Source organism: Coregonus clupeaformis, chromosome 7 (assembly GCF_020615455.1).
Source record: "Coregonus clupeaformis isolate EN_2021a chromosome 7, ASM2061545v1, whole genome shotgun sequence".
Classification (NCBI taxonomy): Eukaryota; Metazoa; Chordata; class Actinopteri; order Salmoniformes; family Salmonidae; genus Coregonus; species Coregonus clupeaformis.
In genome coordinates, this window is record NC_059198.1 from 35,852,240 (window position 1) to 35,878,503 (window position 26,264).

The window sequence follows — 26,264 nt, forward strand, 5'->3', positions numbered from 1 at the left end:
GCTGTCAGAGTGACCATCGAGTTCTTGGTCACCTCCCTGACCAAGGCCCTTCTCCTCCGATTGCTCAGTTTGGCCGGGTGGCCAGCTCTAGGAAGAGTCTTGGTGGTTCCAAACTTCTTCCATTTAAGAATTATGGAGGCCACTGTGTTCTTGGGGACCTTCAATGATGCAGAAATTTTTTGGTACATTTCCCAAAATCTGTGCCTTGACACAATCCTGTCTCGGAGCTCTACGGACAATTCCTTCGACCTCATGGCTTGGTTTTTGCTCTGACATGCACTGTCAACTGTGGGACCTTTATATAGACAGGTGAGTCTTTCCAAATCATGTCCAATCAATTGAATTTACGACAGGTGGACTCCAATCAAGTTGTAGAAACATCTCAAGGATGATCAATGGAAACAGGATGCACCTGAGCTCAGTTTCGTGTCTCATAGCAAAGGGTCTAAATACTCATGTAAATAAGGTATTTCTGTTTTTTATTTTTAATACATTTGCAAACATTTCTAAAAACCTGTTTTCATTTTGTCATTATGGGGTATTGTGTGTATTGATGAGGATTTTTTATTTATTGAATCCATTTTAGAATAAGGCTGTAACGTAACACGATGTGGAAAAAGTCAAGGGGTCTGAATACTTTCCGAAGGCACTGTATGTGTTTGTGTGTGTGAGTGTGAGTGCCTGTGTCAGTGAGAGAGAAATACGTTGAGATAATTAATTTTGTGATGCATCTCACAATTTCCCCATCCTGTTAATTGTTTGTTACACCCAGACGTCGCACCAATTAATTATGTCACCCTATTTTGATAATAGGCTATTGATGTTCTGGTGTTGAGAACATCAGTCGATCCCCCTTTGCTCCGCTTGTTGATTTACATTTACATTTACGTGTAAGTTGATCAAACCTATCCATGAAAAAAATACTTTATGGCCTGATCCCAGATCTTTACTGGATGTGCTTTAGAAGGACAGTACAGATTAGGGTTGTCACCATATCACAATACTCAATTTTTCATAGCAAAAAGTTTTTCCTTTAAAAACTGCCTGTATCTAAAATATTGTGTGATATAGCTTGGAACAAAGAAAAAAGTGATGGATGGTTAAATCTGGGATCTCGTGGTCAAGTACTTTAGACCAGATTTATTTTACTGTATAGGGGAGAGGGGAGGAGGGGAGAGAGAGAAGAGAGAGAGGGTTAGGGGGAGAGAGGGAAGAGAGGGGAGAGAGAAGGTTAGGGGGAGAGAGGGAGGAGGGGAGAGAGAGAAGAGAGAGAGGGTTAGGGGGAGAGAGGGAGGAGGGGAGAGAGAGAAGAGAGAGAGGGTTAGGGGGGAGAGAGGGAGAGAGGGGAGAGAGAAGGTTAGGGGGAGAGAGGGAAGAGAGGGGAGAGAGAAGGTTAGAGGGAGAGAGGGAAGAGAGGGGAGCGAGAGAGGGGAGAGAGAGAGGTTTGGGGGAGGGAGGGAGGAGAGAGAGGGAAGAGAGAGAGGGTTAGGGGGAGGGAGGGAGGGAGGAGAGATAAGGGAAGAGAGAGAGGGTTAGGGGGAGAGAGGGAAGAGAGGGGAGAGAGGGGAGAGTGAGAGTGAGAGGGTTATGGGGAGGGAGGAAGAGAGGGGAGAGGAGGGTTAGGGGGAGAGAGGGAAGAGAGAGAGGGAAGAGAGAGAGGGTTAGGGGGAGGGAGGGAGGGAGGAGAGAGAGGGAAGAGAGAGGGTTAGGGGAGAGAGGGAAGAGAGGGGAGAGAGAGAGGGTTAGTGGGAGAGAGGGAAGAGAGGGGAGAGAGAGGGGAGAGAGAGAGAGGGTTAGGGGGAGGGAGGGAGGAGAGGGGAGAGAGAGAGGGAAGAGAGAGGGTTAGGGGGAGGGAGAGTGAGAGTGAGAGAGGGGAGAGAGAGAGGATTAGGTGGAGGGAGGAGAGAGGGGAGAGGGGAGAGAGAGAGGGTTAGGTGGAGTGAGGAGAGAGAGGGGAGAGAGAGAGGGTTAGGTGGAGTGAGGAGAGAGAGGGGAGAGAGAGAGGGTTAGGGGGAGGGAGGGAGGAGAGGGGAGAGAGAGAGGGTTAGGTGGAGTGAGGAGAGCGAGGGGAGAGAGAGAGGGTTAGGGGGAGGGAGGGAGGAGAGGGGAGAGAGAGATGGTTAGGTGGAGTGAGGAGAGAGTGAGGAGAGAGAGAGGGTTAGGGGGAGGGAGGGAGGAGAGGGGAGAGAGAGATGAGAGAGGACATTCACCATTCATCTAGTGTTTTGTTTTCATGAACTGCTTGCCTCTTTTCATCAGCAGGGAATCGATCAGATATATTTTCCCCCAGTTACCGTTACCATTACCGGTAGTCACGTCCGAGGGCTTTTTTTGTCCCAAGTGCTATATGATTCATCTATGTGTGTGTGTGTGTGTGTGTGTGTGTGTGTGTACTTTTCTAACTTTGTGTAATCTGGATACAGAGGAGTAGTGTAAACTGTGTGTGTGTGTGTGTGTTTAACTCTTGCTTTAACTCTTTGTAGAGCTGGATGCAGAAGAGTGGTGTAAGCTGCTGTGTGTGGAGTGTCTAGGAAGCTGTCTGAATGACATCAGCCTGGGAGAACCAGACCTGTTAGCAGCGGGGGTGCAGCAGGAGCAGAGCGGTGAGTCCCCATTTAGAACCCTAGCTCATGTAGGCTATTGTGGGTCAATGTTGCACCGAACTGGTTAGCAGTTACAATACCGGCCTTTATGTGTTAGTGCAACTGAGTCCTTAGAGGTTTGTGAGAGGGGAACGGTGAGTCTACTATTAGTCCCTGCCAATAGAGGCCATTTTGGGTCGATCTCTCCCCCCAACCAGCACAGCACTTGTAGGCAGTTTCATTACTGGCCCAAAAGTGTTAGTGCAACAGAGGTCTGTGTGTGTGTGTGTGTGTGTGTGTGAATTGATGCATGTGTGTGTGTTGTGTACGTGTGTGTACGTGCTTTTGAGTGTGTGTGTGTGTGTGTGTGTGTGTGTGTGTGTGTGTGTGTGTGTTCCTAGCCTAATGAGAGGTGCTGTGCATCACTGGATCCCCTCATAATGAAGCTTGTCACAGAGATGGATGAGATTATAGATGCTGGGGATGAGGCCATGTGACATCACATCCAGGAAATAGAAAATAGAAAAGGATGTTAATAAAAAAAGAGGGAAGGTATAGCTGTTATTACAAATAATACATAGACTAGCTTTGGAAATGATTGCAGTGTGTGTGTGTGTGTGTGTGTGTATGTGTGTGTGTGTGTGTGTGTGTGTGTGTGTGTGTGTGTGTGTGTGTGTGTGTGTGTGTGTGTGTGTGTGTGTGTGTGTGTGTGTGTGTGTGTGTGTGTGTGTGTGTGTGTGTGTGTGTGTGTGTGTGTGTGTGTGTGTGTGTGTGTGTGTGTGTGTGTGTGTTTGTAATTTGTAGACTTTGGAAATAAAATAATAAAAAAACAGTTCTGAATGGTAAAGATGGAGTGTAACTGAATGGTAAAGATGGAGTGTAACTGAATGGTAAAGATGGTGTGTAACTTAATGGTAAAGATGGAGTGTAACTGAATGGTAAAGAGGGAGTGTAACTGAATGTTAAACAGGGAGTGTAACTGAATGGTAAAGATGGAGTGTAACTGAATGCTAATGATGGAGTGTAACTGAATGGTAAAGATGGAGTGTAACTGAATGCTAATGATGGAGTGTAACTGAATGGTAAAGATGGAGTGTAACTGAATGGTAAAGATGGAGTGTAACTGAATGGTAAAGATGGAGTGTAACTGAATGGTAAAGATGGTGTGTAACTGAATGGTAAAGATGGAGTGTAACTGAATGGTAAAGATGGAGTGTAACTGAATGGTAAAGATGGAGTGTAACTGAATGGTAAAGATGGAGTGTAACTGAATAGTAAAGATGGAGTGTAACTGAATGGTAAAGATGGAGTGTAACTGAATGGTAAAGATGGAGTGTAACTGAATGGTAAAGATGGAGTGTAACTGAATGGTAAAGATGGAGTGTAACTGAATGGTAAAGAGGGAGTGTAACTGAATGGTAAAGATGGAGTGTAACTGAATGTTAAACAGGGAGTGTAACTGAATGGTAAAGATGGAGTGTAACTGAATGCTAATGATGGAGTGTAACTGAATGGTAAAGATGGAGTGTAACTGAATGCTAATGATGGAGTGTAACTGAATGGTAAAGATGGAGTGTAACTGAATGGTAAAGATGGAGTGTAACTAAATGGTAAAGATGGAGTGTAACTGAATGGTAAAGATGGTGTGTAACTGAATGGTAAAGATGGAGTGTAACTGAATGGTAAAGATGGAGTGTAACTGAATGGTAAAGATGGAGTGTAACTGAATGGTAAAGATGGAGTGTAACTGAATAGTAAAGATGGAGTGTAACTGAATGGTAAACATGGAGTGTAACTGAATGGTAAAGATGGAGTGTAACTGAATGGTAAAGATGGAGTGTAACTGAATGGTAAAGATGGAGTGTAACTGAATGGTAAAGATGGAGTGTAACTGAATGGTAAAGATGGAGTGTAACTGAATGGTAAAGATGGAGTGTAACTGAATGGTAAAGATGGAGTGTAACTGAATGGTAAAGATGGAGTGTAACTGAATGGTAAAGATGGAGTGTAACTGAATGGTAAAGAGGGAGTGTAACTGAATGGTAAAGAGGGAGTGTAACTGAATGTTAAACAGGGAGTGTAACTGAATAGTAAAGATGGAGTGTAACTGAATGGTAAAGATGGAGTGTAACTGAATGGTAAAGAGGGAGTGTAACTGAATGGTAAAGATGGAGTGTAACTGAATGTTAAACAGGGGAGTGTAACTGAATGGTAAAGATGGAGTGTAACTGAATGCTAATGATGGAGTGTAACTGAATGGTAAAGATGGAGTGTAACTGAATGCTAATGATGGAGTGTAACTGAATGGTAAAGATGGAGTGTAACTGAATGGTAAAGATGGAGTGTAACTAAATGGTAAAGATGGAGTGTAACTGGATGGTAAAGATGGAGTGTAACTGAATGGTAAAGATGGAGTGTAACTGAATGTTAAACAGGGAGTGTAACTGAATGGTAAAGATGGAGTGTAACTGAATGCTAATGATGGAGTGTAACAGAATGGTAAAGATGGAGTGTAACTGAATGCTAATGATGGAGTGTAACTGAATGGTAAAGATGGAGTGTAACTGAATGGTAAAGATGGAGTGTAACTAAATGGTAAAGATGGAGTGTAACTGAATGGTAAAGATGGAGTGTAACTGAATGGTAAAGATGGAGTGTAACTGAATGGTAAAGATGGAGTGTAACTGAATGGTAAAGATGGTGTGTAACTGAATGGTAAAGATGGAGTGTAACTGAATGGTAAAGATGGAGTGTAACTGAATGGTAAAGATGGAGTGTAACTGAATGGTAAAGATGGAGTGTAACTGAATAGTAAAGATGGAGTGTAACTGAATGGTAAAGATGGAGTGTAACTGAATGGTAAAGATGGAGTGTAACTGAATGGTAAAGATGGAGTGTAACTGAATGGTAAAGATGGAGTGTAACTGAATGGTAAAGAGGGAGTGTAACTGAATGGTAAAGATGGAGTGTAACTGAATGTTAAACAGGGAGTGTAACTGAATGGTAAAGATGGAGTGTAACTGAATGCTAATGATGGAGTGTAACTGAATGGTAAAGATGGAGTGTAACTGAATGCTAATGATGGAGTGTAACTGAATGGTAAAGATGGAGTGTAACTGAATGGTAAAGATGGAGTGTAACTAAATGGTAAAGATGGAGTGTAACTGAATGGTAAAGATGGTGTGTAACTGAATGGTAAAGATGGAGTGTAACTGAATGGTAAAGATGGAGTGTAACTGAATGGTAAAGATGGAGTGTAACTGAATGGTAAAGATGGAGTGTAACTGAATAGTAAAGATGGAGTGTAACTGAATGGTAAAGATGGAGTGTAACTGAATGGTAAAGATGGAGTGTAACTGAATGGTAAAGATGGAGTGTAACTGAATGGTAAAGATGGAGTGTAACTGAATGGTAAAGATGGAGTGTAACTGAATGGTAAAGATGGAGTGTAACTGAATGGTAAAGATGGAGTGTAACTGAATGGTAAAGATGGAGTGTAACTGAATGGTAAAGATGGAGTGTAACTGAATGGTAAAGATGGAGTGTAACTGAATGGTAAAGAGGGAGTGTAACTGAATGGTAAAGAGGGAGTGTAACTGAATGTTAAACAGGGAGTGTAACTGAATAGTAAAGATGGAGTGTAACTGAATGGTAAAGATGGAGTGTAACTGAATGGTAAAGAGGGAGTGTAACTGAATGGTAAAGATGGAGTGTAACTGAATGTTAAACAGGGAGTGTAACTGAATGGTAAAGATGGAGTGTAACTGAATGCTAATGATGGAGTGTAACTGAATGGTAAAGATGGAGTGTAACTGAATGCTAATGATGGAGTGTAACTGAATGGTAAAGATGGAGTGTAACTGAATGGTAAAGATGGAGTGTAACTAAATGGTAAAGATGGAGTGTAACTGGATGGTAAAGATGGAGTGTAACTGAATGGTAAAGATGGAGTGTAACTGAATGTTAAACAGGGAGTGTAACTGAATGGTAAAGATGGAGTGTAACTGAATGCTAATGATGGAGTGTAACAGAATGGTAAAGATGGAGTGTAACTGAATGCTAATGATGGAGTGTAACTGAATGGTAAAGATGGAGTGTAACTAAATGGTAAAGATGGAGTGTAACTGAATGGTAAAGATGGAGTGTAACTGGATGGTAAAGATGGAGTGTAACTGAATGGTAAAGATGGAGTGTAACTGAATGTTAAACAGGGAGTGTAACTGAATGGTAAAGATGGAGTGTAACTGAATGCTAATGATGGAGTGTAACTGAATGGTAAAGATGGAGTGTAACTGAATGCTAATGATGGAGTGTAACTGAATGGTAAAGATGGAGTGTAACTGAATGGTAAAGATGGAGTGTAACTAAATGGTAAAGATGGAGTGTAACTGAATGGTAAAGATGGAGTGTAACTGAATGGTAAAGATGGAGTGTAACTGAATGGTAAAGATGGAGTGTAACTGAATGGTAAAGATGGTGTGTAACTGAATGGTAAAGATGGAGTGTAACTGAATGGTAAAGATGGAGTGTAACTGAATGGTAAAGATGGAGTGTAACTGAATGGTAAAGATGGAGTGTAACTGAATAGTAAAGATGGAGTGTAACTGAATGGTAAAGATGGAGTGTAACTGAATGGTAAAGATGGAGTGTAACTGAATGGTAAAGATGGAGTGTAACTGAATGGTAAAGATGGAGTGTAACTGAATGGTAAAGAGGGAGTGTAACTGAATGGTAAAGATGGAGTGTAACTGAATGTTAAACAGGGAGTGTAACTGAATGGTAAAGATGGAGTGTAACTGAATGCTAATGATGGAGTGTAACTGAATGGTAAAGATGGAGTGTAACTGAATGCTAATGATGGAGTGTAACTGAATGGTAAAGATGGAGTGTAACTGAATGGTAAAGATGGAGTGTAACTAAATGGTAAAGATGGAGTGTAACTGAATGGTAAAGATGGTGTGTAACTGAATGGTAAAGATGGAGTGTAACTGAATGGTAAAGATGGAGTGTAACTGAATGGTAAAGATGGAGTGTAACTGAATGGTAAAGATGGAGTGTAACTGAATAGTAAAGATGGAGTGTAACTGAATGGTAAAGATGGAGTGTAACTGAATGTTAAACAGGGAGTGTAACTGAATAGTAAAGATGGAGTGTAACTGAATGGTAAAGATGGAGTGTAACTGAATGGTAAAGAGGGAGTGTAACTGAATGGTAAAGATGGAGTGTAACTGAATGTTAAACAGGGAGTGTAACTGAATGGTAAAGATGGAGTGTAACTGAATGCTAATGATGGAGTGTAACTGAATGGTAAAGATGGAGTGTAACTGAATGCTAATGATGGAGTGTAACTGAATGGTAAAGATGGAGTGTAACTGAATGGTAAAGATGGAGTGTAACTAAATGGTAAAGATGGAGTGTAACTGGATGGTAAAGATGGAGTGTAACTGAATGGTAAAGATGGAGTGTAACTGAATGTTAAACAGGGAGTGTAACTGAATGGTAAAGATGGAGTGTAACTGAATGCTAATGATGGAGTGTAACAGAATGGTAAAGATGGAGTGTAACTGAATGCTAATGATGGAGTGTAACTGAATGGTAAAGATGGAGTGTAACTGAATGGTAAAGATGGAGTGTAACTAAATGGTAAAGATGGAGTGTAACTGAATGGTAAAGATGGAGTGTAACTGAATGGTAAAGATGGAGTGTAACTGAATGGTAAAGATGGAGTGTAACTGAATGGTAAAGATGGTGTGTAACTGAATGGTAAAGATGGAGTGTAACTGAATGGTAAAGATGGAGTGTAACTGAATGGTAAAGATGGAGTGTAACTGAATGGTAAAGATGGAGTGTAACTGAATAGTAAAGATGGAGTGTAACTGAATGGTAAAGATGGAGTGTAACTGAATGGTAAAGATGGAGTGTAACTGAATGGTAAAGATGGAGTGTAACTGAATGGTAAAGATGGAGTGTAACTGAATGGTAAAGAGGGAGTGTAACTGAATGGTAAAGATGGAGTGTAACTGAATGTTAAACAGGGAGTGTAACTGAATGGTAAAGATGGAGTGTAACTGAATGCTAATGATGGAGTGTAACTGAATGGTAAAGATGGAGTGTAACTGAATGCTAATGATGGAGTGTAACTGAATGGTAAAGATGGAGTGTAACTGAATGGTAAAGATGGAGTGTAACTAAATGGTAAAGATGGAGTGTAACTGAATGGTAAAGATGGTGTGTAACTGAATGGTAAAGATGGAGTGTAACTGAATGGTAAAGATGGAGTGTAACTGAATGGTAAAGATGGAGTGTAACTGAATGGTAAAGATGGAGTGTAACTGAATAGTAAAGATGGAGTGTAACTGAATGGTAAAGATGGAGTGTAACTGAATGGTAAAGATGGAGTGTAACTGAATGGTAAAGATGGAGTGTAACTGAATGGTAAAGATGGAGTGTAACTGAATGGTAAAGATGGAGTGTAACTGAATGGTAAAGATGGAGTGTAACTGAATGGTAAAGATGGAGTGTAACTGAATGGTAAAGATGGAGTGTAACTGAATGGTAAAGATGGAGTGTAACTGAATGGTAAAGATGGAGTGTAACTGAATGGTAAAGAGGGAGTGTAACTGAATGGTAAAGAGGGAGTGTAACTGAATGTTAAACAGGGAGTGTAACTGAATAGTAAAGATGGAGTGTAACTGAATGGTAAAGATGGAGTGTAACTGAATGGTAAAGAGGGAGTGTAACTGAATGGTAAAGATGGAGTGTAACTGAATGTTAAACAGGGAGTGTAACTGAATGGTAAAGATGGAGTGTAACTGAATGCTAATGATGGAGTGTAACTGAATGGTAAAGATGGAGTGTAACTGAATGCTAATGATGGAGTGTAACTGAATGGTAAAGATGGAGTGTAACTGAATGGTAAAGATGGAGTGTAACTAAATGGTAAAGATGGAGTGTAACTGGATGGTAAAGATGGAGTGTAACTGAATGGTAAAGATGGAGTGTAACTGAATGTTAAACAGGGAGTGTAACTGAATGGTAAAGATGGAGTGTAACTGAATGCTAATGATGGAGTGTAACAGAATGGTAAAGATGGAGTGTAACTGAATGCTAATGATGGAGTGTAACTGAATGGTAAAGATGGAGTGTAACTAAATGGTAAAGATGGAGTGTAACTGAATGGTAAAGATGGAGTGTAACTGGATGGTAAAGATGGAGTGTAACTGAATGGTAAAGATGGAGTGTAACTGAATGTTAAACAGGGAGTGTAACTGAATGGTAAAGATGGAGTGTAACTGAATGCTAATGATGGAGTGTAACTGAATGGTAAAGATGGAGTGTAACTGAATGCTAATGATGGAGTGTAACTGAATGGTAAAGATGGAGTGTAACTGAATGGTAAAGATGGAGTGTAACTGAATGGTAAAGATGGAGTGTAACTGAATGGTAAAGATGGAGTGTAACTGAATGGTAAAGATGGAGTGTAACTGAATGGTAAAGATGGAGTGTAACTGAATGGTAAAGAGGGAGTGTAACTGAATGGTAAAGAGGGAGTGTAACTGAATAGTAAAGATGGAGTGTAACTGAATGGTAATGATGGAGTGTAACTGAATGATAAAGATGGAGTGTAACTGAATGGTAAAGATGGAGTGTAACTGAATGATAAAGATGGAGCGTAACTGAATGGTAAAGAGGGAGTGTCACTGAATGGTATAGTGTTACCCCCTTTTTGGTCTTGTCTCATCACTGCAACTCCCCAATGGGCTCATGAGGCGAAGGTCGAAATATGAGACCTCCGAAACGTGACCCGTCAAACCTCACTTCTTAACACCAACCAGCACCAATGTGCCGGAGGAAACACTGTTCAACTGACAACCGAGGTCAGCCTGCAGGCGCCCGGCCCGCCACAAGGAGTTGCTAGAGCACGATGAGCCAAGTACATCCCCCCGGCCAAACCCTCCCCTAACCCGGGCGACACTGGGCCAATTGTGCGTCGCCCTATGGGACTCCCGATCACGGCCGGTTGTGACACAGCCCCGGATCAAACCCGGGTCTGTACTGACGCCTCTAGCACTGCGATGCAGTGTCTTAGACCGCTGCGCCACTCGGGAGGCCTATGAATCCATCTTGTAATGTGAAGTATCTGAACAGCCCATCTGATTCAATGAACAGTAATAACATGTATCTTCCCTCTCGCAGTTTCGATGTAAAATGACAGGGAAATATTTAATTATATTCATAACATCGAAGTGGTATGGTGTGTGTGTGTGTGTGTGTGTGTTTGGGGGGGCATTCTTAAGAAAGAACGTGAGAAAGAAAGAAACAACAACAGAATCTGAAAGCGAAACACTTTTTAGCACATGTACTACAATAGTAGACAGCTCCACACTCAGCAGTTAGACTTCAGTTAGTGATCTCCCAACTACAAGGGGCCGATAATTAAATCAAAGTTCATATTCTTGCTGCTCCTAAAAATAGCTGCGTATTACATCACCATTTTCTCAGTCCTCACTCCAGACTCATGGCTCTTATTTTGAAACATCCTTAGTGAGTATTAATGTAGATTATGAAGAGTTCTCTGAGAGCTGGTTAAAGTGGTTGGGGCTGAGGTCTCTGTTGGGGCCTGGAGCTGTTTGACTGGCTTGTAAAACTATGACAATGGATTGGGGTGCATATCAATAGTCTAATAGTCTCCTTTTCTTCACCTGAACTGATAGAGAAATAGAATACAATTGAAATCAGTATGGTGGACGTGTAATGAGGGAGATTTGCTACCACCTGTCCAGTTTGAGTCAGTTTTGATGAAGCGAAGGAGACGAGGAGAGGAAACATTTCAAGACTATTGAGACACTTTCACCTCTCCTTAGCAACTGGACACTGACCTTCACAATGCTCACCCTTCTTCTTCTTCTTCTTCTTCTTCTTCTTCTTCTTCTTCTTCTTCTTCTTCTTCTTCTTCTTCTTCTTCTTCTTCTTCTTCTTCTTCTTCTTCTTCTTCTTCTTCTTCTTCTTCTTCTTCTTCTTCTTCTTCTCTCTCTCTCTCTCTCAAGGAAAAAGGAAAATAACAGAGTCCTTCATAAAGACAATGTCATATTTCTAAGACCAAGTTTTTTGTCTTTAGTCTTTATCAGTTTGTTACAGAACGTCCATTTGCGCTGAGCCTCTAAGAACTATTCGATTTCAATGTTCGTATTACTTTTTATGTCTGCTTCATCTTTTTTTCATAATTTGAATGAAGTTATACTGAACAAAAATATAAACGCATCATGCAACAATTTCAACGATTTTACAGAGTTACAGTTCATATAAGGAAATCAGTCAATTTAAATACACTGCTCAAAAAAATAAAGGGAACACTAAAATAACACATCCTAGATCTGAATGAATGAAATAATCTTATTAAATACTTTTTTCTTTACATAGTTGAATGTGCTGACAACAAAATCACACAAAAATTATCAATGGAAATCAAATGTATCTACCCATGGAGGTCTGGATTTGGAGTCACCCTCAAAATTAAAGTGGAAAACCACACTACAGGCTGATCCAACTATGATGTAATGTCCTTAAAACAAGTCAAAATTATGCTCAGTAGTGTGTGTGGCCTCCACGTGCCTGTATGACCTCCCTACAACGCCTGGGCATGCTCCTGATGAGGTGGCGGATGGTCTCCTGAGGGATCTCCTCCCAGACCTGGACTAAAGCATCCACCAACTCCTGGACAGTCTGTGGTGCAACGTGGCATTGGTGGATGGAGCGAGACATGATGTCCCAGATGTGCTCAATTGGATTCAGGTCTGGGGAACGGGCGGGCCAGTCCATAGCATCAATGCCTTCCTCTTGCAGGAACTGCTGACACACTCCAGCCATATGAGGTCTAGCATTGTCTTGCATTAGGAGGAACCCAGGGCCAACCGCACCAGCATATGGTCTCACAAGGGGTCTGAGGATCTCATCTCGGTACCTAATGGCAGTCAGGCTACCTCTGGCGAGCACATGGAGGATGTTGCAGGCAGCAGAACGTTCTCCACGGCGTCTCCAGACTCTGTCACGTCTGTCACATGTGCTCAGTGTGAACCTGCTTTCATCTGTGAAGAGCACAGGGCGCCAGTGGCGAATTTGCCAATCTTGGTGTTCTCTGGCAAATGCCAAACGTCCTGCACGGTGTTGGGCTGTAAGCCCAACCCCCACCTGTGGACGTCGGGCACTCATACCACCCTCATGGAGTCTGTTTCTGACCGTTTGAGCAGACACATGCACATTTGTGGCCTGCTGGAGGTCATTTTGCAGGGCTCTGGCAGTGCTCCTCCTGCTCCTCCTTGCACAAAGGCGGAGGTAGCAGTCCTGCTGCTGGGTTGTTGCCCTCCTACGGCCTCCTCCACGTCTCCTGATGTACTGGCCTGTCTCCTGGTAGCGCCTCCATGCTCTGGACACTACGCTGACATACACAGCAAACCTTCTTGCCACAGCTCGCATTGATGTGCCATCCTGGATGAGCTGCACTACATGAGCCACTTGTGTGGGTTGTAGACTCCGTCTCATGCTACCACTAGAGTGAAAGCACCGCCAGCATTCAAAAGTTACCAAAACATCAGCCAGAGAAGTGGTCTGTGGTCACCACCTGCAAAACCAGTCCTTTATTGGGGGTGTCTTGCTAATTGCCTATAATTTCCACCTGTTGTCTATTCCATTTGCACAACAGCATGTGAAATGTATTGTCAATCAGTGTTCCTTCCTAAGTGGACAGTTTGATTTCACAGAAGTGTGATTGACTTGGAGTTACATTGTGTTGTTTAAGTGTTCCCTTTATTTTTTGGAGCAGTGTACATTAATTAGGCCCTAATCTATGGATTTCACATGACTGGGCAGGGGCACAGCCATGGGTGGGCCTGGGAGGGCATAGGCCCACCCACTTGGGAGCCAGGCCCAGACAATCAGAATTAGTTTTTCCCCACAAAATAGTTTTATTAAACACAGAAATACTCCTCAGTTCCATCAGCTGTCCGGGTGGCTGGTCTCCGATGATCCCGCAGGTAAAGAAGCCGGATGTGGAGGTCCTAGGCTGGCGTGGTTACACGTGGTCTGCGGTAGTGAGGCCGGTTGGACGTACTGCCAAATCAACATGCAATTATCTGGCAACAGCTCTGGTGGACATTCCTGCAGTCAGCATGCCAATTTCACACTCCCTCAAAACTTGAGCCATCTGTGGCATTGTGTTGTGTGACAAAACTGCACATTTTAGAGTGGCCTTTTATTGTCCCCAACACAAGGTGCACCTGTGTAAGGATCATGCTGTTTAATCAGCTTCTTGATATGCCACACCTGTCAGGTGGATGTATTATGTTGGCAAAGGATAAATGCTCACTAACAGGGACGTAAACAAATGTCTGCACAACGTTTGAGAGAAATACACTTTTTGTGTGCGAATGGAACATTTCTGGGATCTTTTATTTCAGCTCATGAAACATGGGACCAATACTTTACATGTTGCGTTTATGTTTTTGTTCAGTGTAGTATTTTGAAAGGAGCTGTCTTTTTTTATCCCTTCAGTACATGGATTTCATGCTTATGCAAGCTTCTTTGAATGCTAATTCTGGATTTAAGTAGGCTGTACAACAGCTTGGACTCAAATGCTAGTGATCAAGTGGAGAAACTTATTTCAGTGACTCATTCGCCAGAAGTATACAAAATCCGAACTGATACTGTGGTGTTAGATATAGTCCGTTTTTGACATTGTATGTAGCCTTCTCAGTACACTAATGGCTTCTGTCCGTCTGTCCATCTGTCAGACCCAATGATTTATATATACACTAGATGACTGATACGGGGCGCTGTTTTGAAGCCACCCCGCCTCCATCTTGGAACTCCCCCACCGTTGTAAAAAAAAAACTATTTTGGAAACTATAAAAATGCATTTATTAATGTCTACATTTGTTTTTGCCATGTTTATTATATTACAGACACTTTAATGCATACTTTTAAATTGCATTATGTAAACTAAACATAAATATGAAAAAAAAAAATATTAAAAAATGTCCTTAAAGTATACTTTTTTGAAAGTACTAATGTTACAATCACCACTACAACTTTTTTTTATGTACTTAAATACATGTAATTTTGTCCTTGAAACATTTAATTGAAATACTGTAGAATTCCATTAATTCCTATAGAGGACCGCTTCTTCTGCGAAGTGCCAATATGGCCGACCGGTGGCTTCAAAGCCTCTCATTGGCCAATAGATAGCATCAGCAATCCAGGGTTTATATACATAATTGGTCAGCCCATACTCCCAAACCCACCTGTTATAGCCCTCTGATGATTACTGCAGGACCTAATTTTCATGTTTCCTTCAACATTGATTTGTAGCCTTCGCTTTTACTTAAAAGCTTGAAAAGTGGTTAAAAACAGCCAAAATGTGGACTGGAATAGATAGTTGTCCAAATGTCAAATTCTTGCTGTTGTAACAATGTTATTCTGCCATTTCAAACATATTTTCTCTTTGTAAAATTGCCATCTTTTATTTTTTTCAAAATCTGTATTCTGTCAAAAACGCTAAAAGCTTTTTGTTCCAGAGCGGTTCAACGTATACCTGATGCCCACCCCCAACCTGGACATCTATGGGGAATGTACCATGCAGATCACCCATGAGAACATCTACCTGTGGGATATCCACAACTCGCGTGTCAAACTGGTCATGTGGCCTCTCAACTCACTGAGGAGATATGGACGAGACTCCACCTGGTTCACCTTCGAGTCAGGAAGGTATGTTTGTGTTTGTGTGTTTGTGTGTTTGTGTGTGTGTGTGTGTGTTTGTGTTTGTGTTTGTGTGTGTGTGTGTGTGTGTGTGATAATCCATCTGGCTCACTTATGAGGCAGAAAGGTACGGTCAAAGTGACACACAGTCAGTCACCTGCCTGCGTATCTGTTTCATAGGAGTCTCATTCACATGTCTCCTGGATCTGACCCTAACCCCTTCACATGTCTCCTGGATCTGAACCTAACCCTAACCCCTTCACATGTCTCTTGGATCTGATCCTAACCCTAACCCCTTCACATGTCTCTTGGATCTGACCCTAACCCATTCACATGTCTCCTTGATCTGACCCTAAACCTAATCCATTAACATGTCTCCTGGATCTGACCCTAACCCATTCACATGTCTCCTAGATCTGACCCTAACCCATTCACATGTCTCCTGGATCTGACCCTAACGCTAATCCATTCACATGTCTCCTGGATCTGACCCTAACCCATTCATATGTCTCCTAGATCTGACCCTAACCCATTCACATGTCTCCTGGATCTGACCCTAACCCAAACTATTAACATGTCTCCTGGATCTGACCCTAACCCTAATCCATTAACATGTCTCCTGGATCTGACCTTAACCCTAATCCATTCACGTCTCCTGGATCTGACCCTAACCCTAATCCATTAACATGTCTCCTGGATCTGACCCTAACCCTAATCCATTCACGTCTCCTGGATCTGACCCTAACCCTAATCCATTAACATGTCTCCTGGATCTGACCCTAACCCTAATCCATTAACATGTCTCCTGGATCTGACCCTAACCCTAAACTATTAACATGTCTCCTGGATCTGACCCTAACCCTAATCCATTAACATGTCTCCTGGATCTGGGATTGGTTTGGAAGCAGGAGAGGAAAACTGGTCCCATGGGTCCTGATAATCAAACACACACACACACACACACACACACACACACACACACACACACACACACACACACACACACACACACACACACACAGAGTTACTTTGGGAAAAGTCAAACAAAATTCAAAGGAAGTTTGAACAACTAAACATCCCAGCATATCCAAGCCACACCCCTCCAGGCCAATCCTCTCCAGGCCACACCCCTCCAGGCAAACCCCTCCAGGCCACACCTCTTCAGGCCACACCCCTCTAGGCCAAACCCCTCCATGCTATGAGATGCCAGGTGTATCTGCTCCCTGCCTGCATACAGCATATCTGTATCTCATTGTTTCTCTGTGTGTTCTAACCTCTGTGTATGTGATGATGTATCTGTAAGAAAACTCTATCCCTCCCCCTCTCTTTCTCTCCCCCTACTCACTCCATTTCTCTCACTCCCCCTTCTCTCTTCCCCTTCTCTCTTTCACCATCTCTCTCTCTCTCTCTCTCTCTCTCTCCCTACTATTTCCATATCCCTCTCTCTCTCCCTCTCTCTCTCTCTCTCTCTCTCTCTCTCTCTCTCTCTCTCTCTCTCTCTCTCTCTCTCTCTCTCTCTCTCTCTCTCTCTCTCTCTCTCTCTCTCTCTCTCTCTCTCTCTCTCTCTCTCTCTCTCTCTCTCTCTAGGATGTGTGACACGAGGGAGGGTCTGTTTACATTCCAGACGCGGGAGGGAGAGATGATCTACCAGAGAGTCCACTCAGCCACCCTGTCCATCGCACAGCAACACGAGAGGATGGTGGAGGAGTTGGAGAAGACCTCACAGGTAACACACACAACACACACACAACACACACACAACACACACACAACACACACACAACACACACACAACACACACAACACACACACACAACACACACACACAACACACACACAACACACACACACAACACACACACACAACACACACACAACACACACACAACACACACACAACACACACACAACACACACACAACACACACACAACACACACACACAACACACACACAACACACACACACAACACACACACAACACACACACACAACACACACACAACACACACACAACACACACACACAACACACACACAACACACACACAACACACACACATTGAGCTCCAAAAGTATTCGGACAGTGACATTCTTTTGTTTTGTTTTGGTTCTGTACTCCAGCACTTCGGATTTGAAATGATACAATGACTATAAATTACAGCACTTTTTGTACATAGTCAACCCATTTTAGGGGACCAAAAGTATGTGTATTCAAGTAGTCAAAAGTTTAGTATTTGGTCCCATATTTCTAGCACGCAATGATTACATCAAGCTTGTGACTCTACAAACTTGTTGGATGCATTTGCTGTTTGTTTTGGTTGTGTTTCAGATTAAATGAATGGTAAATAACGTATTGTGTCATTTTAGAGGCACTTTTATTGTAAATAAGAATAGAATATGTTTCTAAACACTTCTACTTTAATGTGGATGCTACCATGATTACGGATAGTCCCGTATGAATCGTGAATAATGATGAGTGAGAAAGTTACAGATGCACAAATATCAGACCAATCAATCAATCAATTTTATTTTATATAGCCCTTCTTACATCAGCTAATATCTCGAAGTGCTTTACAGAAACCCAGCCTAAAACCCCAAACAGCTAGTAATGCAGGTGTAGAAGCACGGTGGCTAGGAAAAACTCCCTAGAAAGGCCAAAACCTAGGAAGAAACCTAGAGAGGAACCAGGCTATGAGGGGTGGCCAGTCCTCTTCTGGCTGTGCCGGGTGGAGATTATAACAGAACCATGCCAAGATGTTCAAAAATGTTCATAAGTGACAAGCATGGTCAAATAATAATCAGGAATAAATCTCAGTTGGCTTTTCATAGCCGATCATTAAGAGTTGAAAACAGCAGGTCTGGGACAGGTAGGGGTTCCATAACCGCAGGCAGAACAGTTGAAACTGGAATAGCAGCAAGGCCAGGCGGACTGGGGACAGCAAGGAGTCACCACGGCCGGTAGTCCCGACGTATGGTCCTAGGGCTCAGGTCTCTCAGTTGGCTTTTCATAGCCGATCATTAAGAGTTGAAAACAGCAGGTCTGGGACAGGTAGGGGTTTCGTAACCGCAGGCAGAACAGTTGAAACTGGAATAGCAGCAAGGCCAGGCGGACTGGGGACAGCAAGGTGTCAGCATGCCCGGTAGTCCTGACGTATGGTCCTAGGGCTCAGGTTCTCAGAGAGAAAGAGAGAACGAGAGAATTAGAGAGAGCATACTTAAATTCACACAGGACACTGGATAAGACAGGAGAAGTACTCCAGGTATAACCAACTAACCCCAGCCCCCCGACACATAAACTACTGCAGCATAAATACTGGAGGCTGAGACAGGAGCGGTCCGGAGACACTGTGGCCCCATCCGAAGAAACCCCGGACAGGGCCAAACAGGAAGGATATAACCCCACCCACTCTGCCAAAGCACAGCCCCCGCACCACCAGAGGGATATCCTCAACCACCAACTTACAATCCTGAGACAAGGCCGAGTATAGCCCACAGAGGTCTCCACCACAGCACAAACCAAGGGGGGCGCCAACCCAGACAGGAAGATCACGTCAGTAACTCAACCCACTCAAGTGACGCACCCCCTCCTAGGGACGGCATGAAAGAGCACCAGCAAGCCAGTGACTCAGCCCCTGTAACAGGGTTAGAGGCAGAGAACCCCAGTGGAGAGAGGGGAACCCGGCCTGGCAGAGACAGCAAGGGCTGTTCGTTGCTCCAGAGCCTTTCCGTTCACCTTCACACTCCTGGGCCAGACTACACTCAATCATATGACCTACTGAAGAGATAAGTCTTCAGTAAAGACTTAAAGGTTGAGACCGAGTCTGCGTCTCTCACATGGGTAGGCAAACTGTTCCATAAAAATGGAGATCTATAGGAGAAAGCCCTGCCTCCCGCTGTTTGCTTAGAAATTCTAGGGACAATTAGGAGGCCTGCGTCTTGTGACCGTAGCGTACGTATTGGTATGTACGGCAGGACCAACTCGGAAAGATAGGTAGGAGCAAGCCTACCTAGAGTTTAAAAGTAGAAAGTTTTCAGCCATCCACTTCCTTATGTCTGAAACACAGGCTTCTAGCGAGGGCAATTTTGGGGCTTCACCATGTTTCATTGAAATGTACAGCTGTGTGTCATCCGCATAGCAGTGAAAGTTAACATTATGTTTTCGAATAACATCCCCAAGAGGTAAAATATATAGTGAAAACAATAGTGGTCCTAAAACGGAACCCCCAAGACATGCTAACATCTCACCATTAGAATAACAAGGGGGCTTAGCATTTTTTTTTGGGGGGGGGGTATGATATTTGTGTCTCAAGGGCTACAGAGAGCTTCCAGAGTGGGAAATGAGAAGTACCGTGCCACAGAAACCTTTTGGAGAACACTTTATAGAAAATTGGGTGCCATTTTGGAAACAACCCACGTACTGAAGAAGATGTTGTTGTTGTTGTCTCTCTTTCAGACCCAATCCAACCAGACAACGTTAACCAAGTCCATCTCCCTGCCTCGCAGTGCCTACTGGCGTCACATAATGCGTCAGAACAGCGTTGGAGACATCTACAGCTACCAAGGTACGCACAACCTACCAAGGTACGCACAACCTACCAAGGTACGCACAACCTACCAAGGTACGCACAGCAGAGCTCAGCTAGACAGCTCAACAGAAAATATTATGTAAACACACACACACACACACACACACACACACACACACACACACACATACACACACACTACCAGTTGCCAGTAATATTCGATACCCTTGTAGTTCAACATCCTCTTGGATGACTCTATGCACATAACCCTGAGATCACTAAACACACAAACGCATATCTACACACACATACGTACACACAAGCAAACACACACGCAAACAGTATAATTTCACTTTTCACTCAGTAGAGTACTGGAGCATTTGGACCAGATTCCCTGGGTCTCACTTTGTCGTTGATACATCTATAATGTGATAAAACAGTGAAATAACCGTATTGTAATGGATAACGAGGTGAGAGATGTAAGATGGAATAAATGGAACAAACATTTCATTTACATTTCAGTCATTTAGCAGACGCTCTTATCCAGAGCGACTTACAGTGAGTGAGTGCATACATTATTAATTTATTTTTCATACTGGCCCCCCCCCGTGGGAATCGAACCCACAACCCTGGTGTTGCAAACACCATGCTCTACCAACTAAGCTACATCCCTGCCGGCCATTCCCTCCCCTACCCTGGACGACGCCGGGCCAATTGTGCGCCGCCCCATGGGTCTCCCGGTCGCGGCCGGCTACGACAGAGACAAACCAGGGCCCATAATGATCATATAATATAGCCTATAATAACCATATAATTGCATGATTATGACTATATTACTACTGTAGATTAAAGGAAAGGTTCTCCCATTTTGATTGTTGTATTGTTTTTGTGCATCTCTGAGTGATGTTCTATCGATTCCCCTGGGTCAACCTATAACGCCCCACCCAGCCGACTGTCGAACCAATCGCGTTCGCTTTGTCATGCTGCGTCACGCGGTTGCTAAGCTAATCGTCACGCAATCTCTTCTCAAAGTCAGTGTATATGTCAAGAAAACTCGCCTAATGTCACGATTCCAAAGCTATGCGATATTACGTATAGCTACGGTCCTCTGTAGCTCAGCATGGTAGAGCACGGCGCTTGTAACGCCAGGGTAGTGGGTTCGATCCCCGGGACCACCCATACACAAAAATGTATGCACGCATGACTTTAAGTCGCTTTGGATAAAAGCATCTGCTAAGTGGCATATTATTATTACAGACAGCAAGTTAGTTATCGCACAACTCTGAAAAGATTTGTAATGTTGCGCTTCCTGTTGATGAAATTCGTGCTAATGTTGGGTTTTTATGTAGTAGTGCCCAATAGACTCCCATTCAGTCCTCGAAGGAGAGCGCTCCTTGACCCAGAATCACCCAGAATACACTGCACTGCGTTTCCCATCTCCTCAATGTTTCCCATCTCCTCAAAAGTATATCTGCCGTTGCGAATGTCAGACTCCATTCTGTGAGGAACATCGATCTGCAGGTTGAACATGGTGAGATTGTAGACTCCTAAATTGATAGTGCAGTTTGATTAGGAGATTTTACAGCTAACTAGCTAGTTCACATGCTGATATTGTCTTTGGTATTATAGTGTGTAGCTACGTTTGCTAGCTAGCTAACTAGCTAGCCAGCCAGCCCATAGAGAGAGCATTGCATTGTGGATTTTGTAGTCGACTTGAGCTGCAACAGATTTCCACAATGATTTTCCATGTTACTACCAACATTATTATAATGCCAAAATATTGTTTTCACATATTAGTGTTATTTAACACTGTAAATCAAAGGAATTGTGGTTTTGGGTGGATTTTTCCTTTAACTGAGTAGGTGCTAATTTGGGTGTGAGTGGATGTGAGAGATGTTAGATAAAACCTGTGGACCAGACTAGTCCCCTGTGTGTCACTCTGCCTGTGATGAATCTATAATATAAACTAGAGTCTCATCTATATTGGTTTAAGGAGACAGAGTAGACTAGTCTCATCTATATTGGTTTAAGGAGACAGTGTAGACTAGTCTCATCTATATTGGTTTAAGGAGACAGAGTAGACTAGTCTCATCTATATTGGTTTAAGGAGACAGAGTAGACTAGTCTCATCTATATTGGTTTAAGGAGACAGAGTAGACTAGTCTCATCTATATTGGTTTAAGGAGTCAGAGTAGACTAGTCTCATCTATATTGGTTTAAGGAGACAGACTAGTCTTATAGCAACACAGTCTTTACGGAAGGTACCTAATAGCTGGCACCGGTGTAACTTGGCGGCCAGCTGGAGATAATCAGGTACAGAAGGGTTGTGTGTGTGTGTTTCTGTACATGGAGGAATGTGTCTGTGTGTGTATCTCTTTCTCTCTCTCTCTCTCTCTCTCTCTCTCTCTCTCTCTCTCTCTCTCTCTCTCTCTCCTCTCTCTCTCTCTCTCTCTCTCTCTCTCTCTCTCTCTCTCTCTCTCTCTCTCTCTCTCTCTCTCTCTCTCTCTCTCTCTCTCTCTCTCTCTCTCTCTCTCTCTCTCTCTCTCTCTCTCTCGCTCTCTGTCTCTGTCTCTCTCTGTTTCCCCTTGTCCTCTCTGTGCACCATCCCACTACCCCAGCAGCTGCCACTCTACCACCCCACCGCCCCACCACCCCACCACCCCAGTAGCTGTCACCAGGCCAGATAGGATGACATGACCTTCCCTTGTAATGAAAAGGCTCTGACAAATCAGTCTGTTTCTCACAGACTGGGGGAGAGTAGGGGATGGGGGGCTGCTACTGTCCATGGTCTGTGTTTGGGAGTGTGTGTGTGAGTGTGTGTGTACGTGTGTTGGTGTCTCTATGGTCCCTGGTCTGCTACGCTCCACACGGGGGGGGTCTTCATCCAGAGCTTGGATCTTGACAAACCCACCCACGCCCTGACTTCTTCCACCGCATTACACTGACATTCGTGACAGAATAACACACCACGACATGGAGTCAGCAGGAGCGGCGGTGCCAACGGGATCACTGGAGGAGCGCGTTTTACAACAGGCGGCTATGATCCAGGATCTTGGCACCGCCATGGAAGGGGTGATGAACATTTTGAGGCAATGGGAAAGAGGAGGTTTGCCCACACCTCCTCCAACGATACCACCACCATCAGCCATACCCATCGTTTCACCTCTGGAGTCCAGTGGGATTCGGCTCTCGCTCCCGAGGGCTTATGATGGCACCGCGGCCGGGTGTCAGGGTTTCCTGCTCCAAGTGGAACTCTACCTGGCAACCATCCACCCGGCGCCCTCGGGATACGAGAGCGTTTCCGCCCTCATCTCCTGTCTGTCCGGCAAGGCACTGGAGTGGGCCAACGCCGAGTGGGGGGGAATAGACGCCGCTACAGTCAACTATGCGGAGTTCACCCGCCGCTTCAGGGCGGTGTTCGATCATCCCCCAGAGGGGAAGGCGGCGGGTGAGCGTCTGTTCCACCTCAGACAGGGGAAGAGGAGCGCGCAGGAGTTCGCACTGGACTTCCGGACTCTGGCTGCCAATGCGGGATGGAATGAGAGGGCCCTCATCGACCACTACAGGTGCAGCCTAAGGGAGGACGTTCGTCGAGAGTTGGCCTGCAGGGACACCAACCTAAGTTTCGATCAGCTGGTGGACATGTCGATTCGCCTAGATACCCTGTTGGCTACCCGCGGGCGTCCGGAGTTGGGGCCGTCCATTCCATCCGCCAGCACTTCCGAGCTGAGCCCTATGGAGCTCGGGGGTGCTGGTACTAGGGAGACTAGGAGAGCGGCCGTCCCCTGCACCAACTGTGGCCGCAGAGGACACACTGCCGTTCGGTGCTGGGGAGGGTCTCCTAGGAATCGAGGCAGTAGGCAACGCACTGATGAGTCATTCCAGGTGAGTAAGCACCCAACTCACCCAGAGCTCTCTGTTGTACATATGTGCATAAGGCGCTAGTAGATTCAGGCGCAGCTGGGAATTTTATCGATCACCGGTTCACATATAAGTTAGGGATCCCCATTGTACCAGTTGATGTGCCCTTCCCCATCCATGCCTTAGATAGCCGCCCTTTGGGGTCGGGATTGATTAGGGAGGTCACAGCGCCACTTAAGATGAAGACGCAGAAGGGCCATGAGGAGATTATACAGTTGTATTTGATTGACTCTCCTGCATTTCCCGTGGTGTTGGGGCGTCCCTGGTTAACATCTCATGACCCCAACATTTCATGGCAACAGAGGGCTCTCAAGGGATGGTCTGATCAGTGTGTCGGGCGGTGTGTAGGTGTTTCCGTAGGGGCAACGACGGTGGAAAGTCCGAACCAAATTCCCACAATGCACATTCCTTCTGAGTATGCCGATTTGGCACTCGCCTTCTGTAAAAAGAAGGCGACTCAATTACCACCTCATCGACAGGGGGATTGTGCGATAGACCTCCAGGTAGGCGCTGCGCTTCCTCGTAGTCATGTGTATCCTCTGTCTCAGGAGGAGACGGTAGCTATGGAGACATACGTCACCGAATCTCTGAGACAGGGATACATACGGCCGTCCACTTCCCCTGCGTCCTCAAGTTTCTTTTTTGTGAAGAAGAAGGATGGGGGTTTACGCCCGTGCATTGATTACCGTGGTCTCAATCAGATTACAATTAAATACAGCTATCCTCTCCCTCTGATTGCTAGTATGACGGAGTCATTACACGGGGCGCGATTCTTCACAAAACTGGATCTCAGGTGCGCTTACAACCTGGTGCGCATTAGGGAAGGAGATGAGTGGAAGACAGCATTCAGTACCACCTCGGGTCACTATGAGTACCTCGTCATGCCATACGGCTTAATGAATGCTCCTTCAGTCTTCCAATCATTTGTGGACGAGATTTTCCGGGATTTGCATGGACAGGGTGTAGTGGTGTATATTGATGACATTCTAATATACTCCGCTACACGAACCGAGCATGTGTCCCTGGTACGTCGGGTGCTAGGTAGACTGTTGGAGCATGACCTGTATGTGAAGGCAGATAAATGTCTGTTTTTCCAGGAGTCCATCTCCTTCCTGGGACATCGGTTGTCTGCGTCAGGGGTGGAGATGGATATTGACCACGTTTCAGCCATGCGTAATTGGCAGACTCCCACTACGGTGAAGGAGGTGTAGCGGTTTTTGGGTTTTGCCAATTACTACTGGAGGTTTATCCGGGGTTTTGGACAGGTAGCAGCTCCCATCACCTCCCTGCTAAAGGGGGGCCTGGTGCGTTTGCAGTGGTCGGCTGAGGCGGACAGGGCGTTTAGACATCTGAAGGACCTGTTCACCTCGGTTCCGGTGCTGGCACATCCGGATCCCTCTTTGGTGTTCCAAGTTGAGGTGGATGCGTCCGAGGCGGGGATCGGTGCTATACTGTCTCAGCGCTCGGGCATGCCTCCAAAACTCCGCCCCTGTGCTTTCTATTCTAAGAAGCTCAGTCCGGCGGAACGCAATTATGACGTGGGGGACAGGGAGCTGCTAGCGGTGGTTCAAGCCCTGAAGGTGTGGAGACATTGGCTTGAGGGGGCTAAACACCCTTTTCTCATTCTAACTGACCATCGTAACCTGGAGTACATCCGGGCAGCGAGGAGACTGAACCCTCGTCAGGCTAGGTGGGCCATGTTTCTTGGCCGGTTTGTATTTAAGCTCACTTATATACCAGGGTCACAGAACGCTAAGGCAGATGCCCTGTCCCGACGATATGACACAGAGGAGAGGTCCATTGAGCCCACTCCCATACTACCGGAGTCTTGTCTAGTGGCACCGGTGGTGTGGGAGGTCGATGCGGAAATCGAGTGGGCGTTACGTGCCGACCCTACTCCCCCAGAGTGTCCAGAGGGGCTGAGGTACGTGCCGCTCGAGGTCCGTGATCGACTGATATATTGGGCTCACACGTCACCCTCCTCTGGTCATCCTGGTATTGGTCGGACGGTGCACTGCCTTAGCGGGAAGTACTGGTGGACCACCTTAGCTAGGGACGTGAGGGTTTACGTTTCTTCCTGCTCGGTGTGCGCCCGGAGTAAGGTGCCTAGACACCTGCCCAGAGGGAAGTTACAACCTCTACCCGTTCCACAACGGCCGTGGTCTCACCTATCGGTGGATTTTGACACGGACCTTCCCCTCTCCCAGGGGAATACCACGATCTTGGTCGTTGTGGATCGGTTTTCTAAGGCCTGCCGTCTCATTCCAATGCCAGGTCTTCCTACAGCCCTACAAATGGCCGACGCCCTGTTTAATCACGTTCTCCGGTACTACGGGGTGCCTGAGGATATAGTGTCTGATCGGGGTCCCCAGTTCACCTCTAGAGTTTGGATGGCGTTTATGGAACGTTTGGGGGTCTCGATTAGCCTTACCTCGGGTTTTCACCCTGAGAGTAATGGGCAGGTGGAGAGAGTAAACCAGGATG

The 26,264-nt window shown here is 44.8% G+C and overlaps 1 protein-coding gene across 3 annotated transcripts in view; it reads left to right on the forward strand.

Annotated features, from left to right (window-relative positions):
• LOC121569351 (docking protein 6-like) overlaps window positions 1–26,264 on the forward strand; it is a 104,832-nt gene that overhangs the window by 69,746 nt on the left and 8,822 nt on the right. Inside the window, exons 4-7 of one of the 3 annotated variants that reach the window (XM_041880237.1) lie at window positions 2,484–2,603; window positions 15,152–15,341; window positions 16,920–17,058; window positions 19,787–19,895. In XM_041880237.1, coding sequence (XP_041736171.1) covers window positions 2,484–2,603; window positions 15,152–15,341; window positions 16,920–17,058; window positions 19,787–19,895 — 558 coding nt within the window. Of the gene's footprint in view, window positions 1–2,483; window positions 2,604–15,151; window positions 15,342–16,919; window positions 17,059–19,786; window positions 19,915–26,264 lie in introns of all 3 variants that reach the window. The other 2 variants (XM_041880239.1, XM_041880238.1) reach the window with 2 other exon arrangements.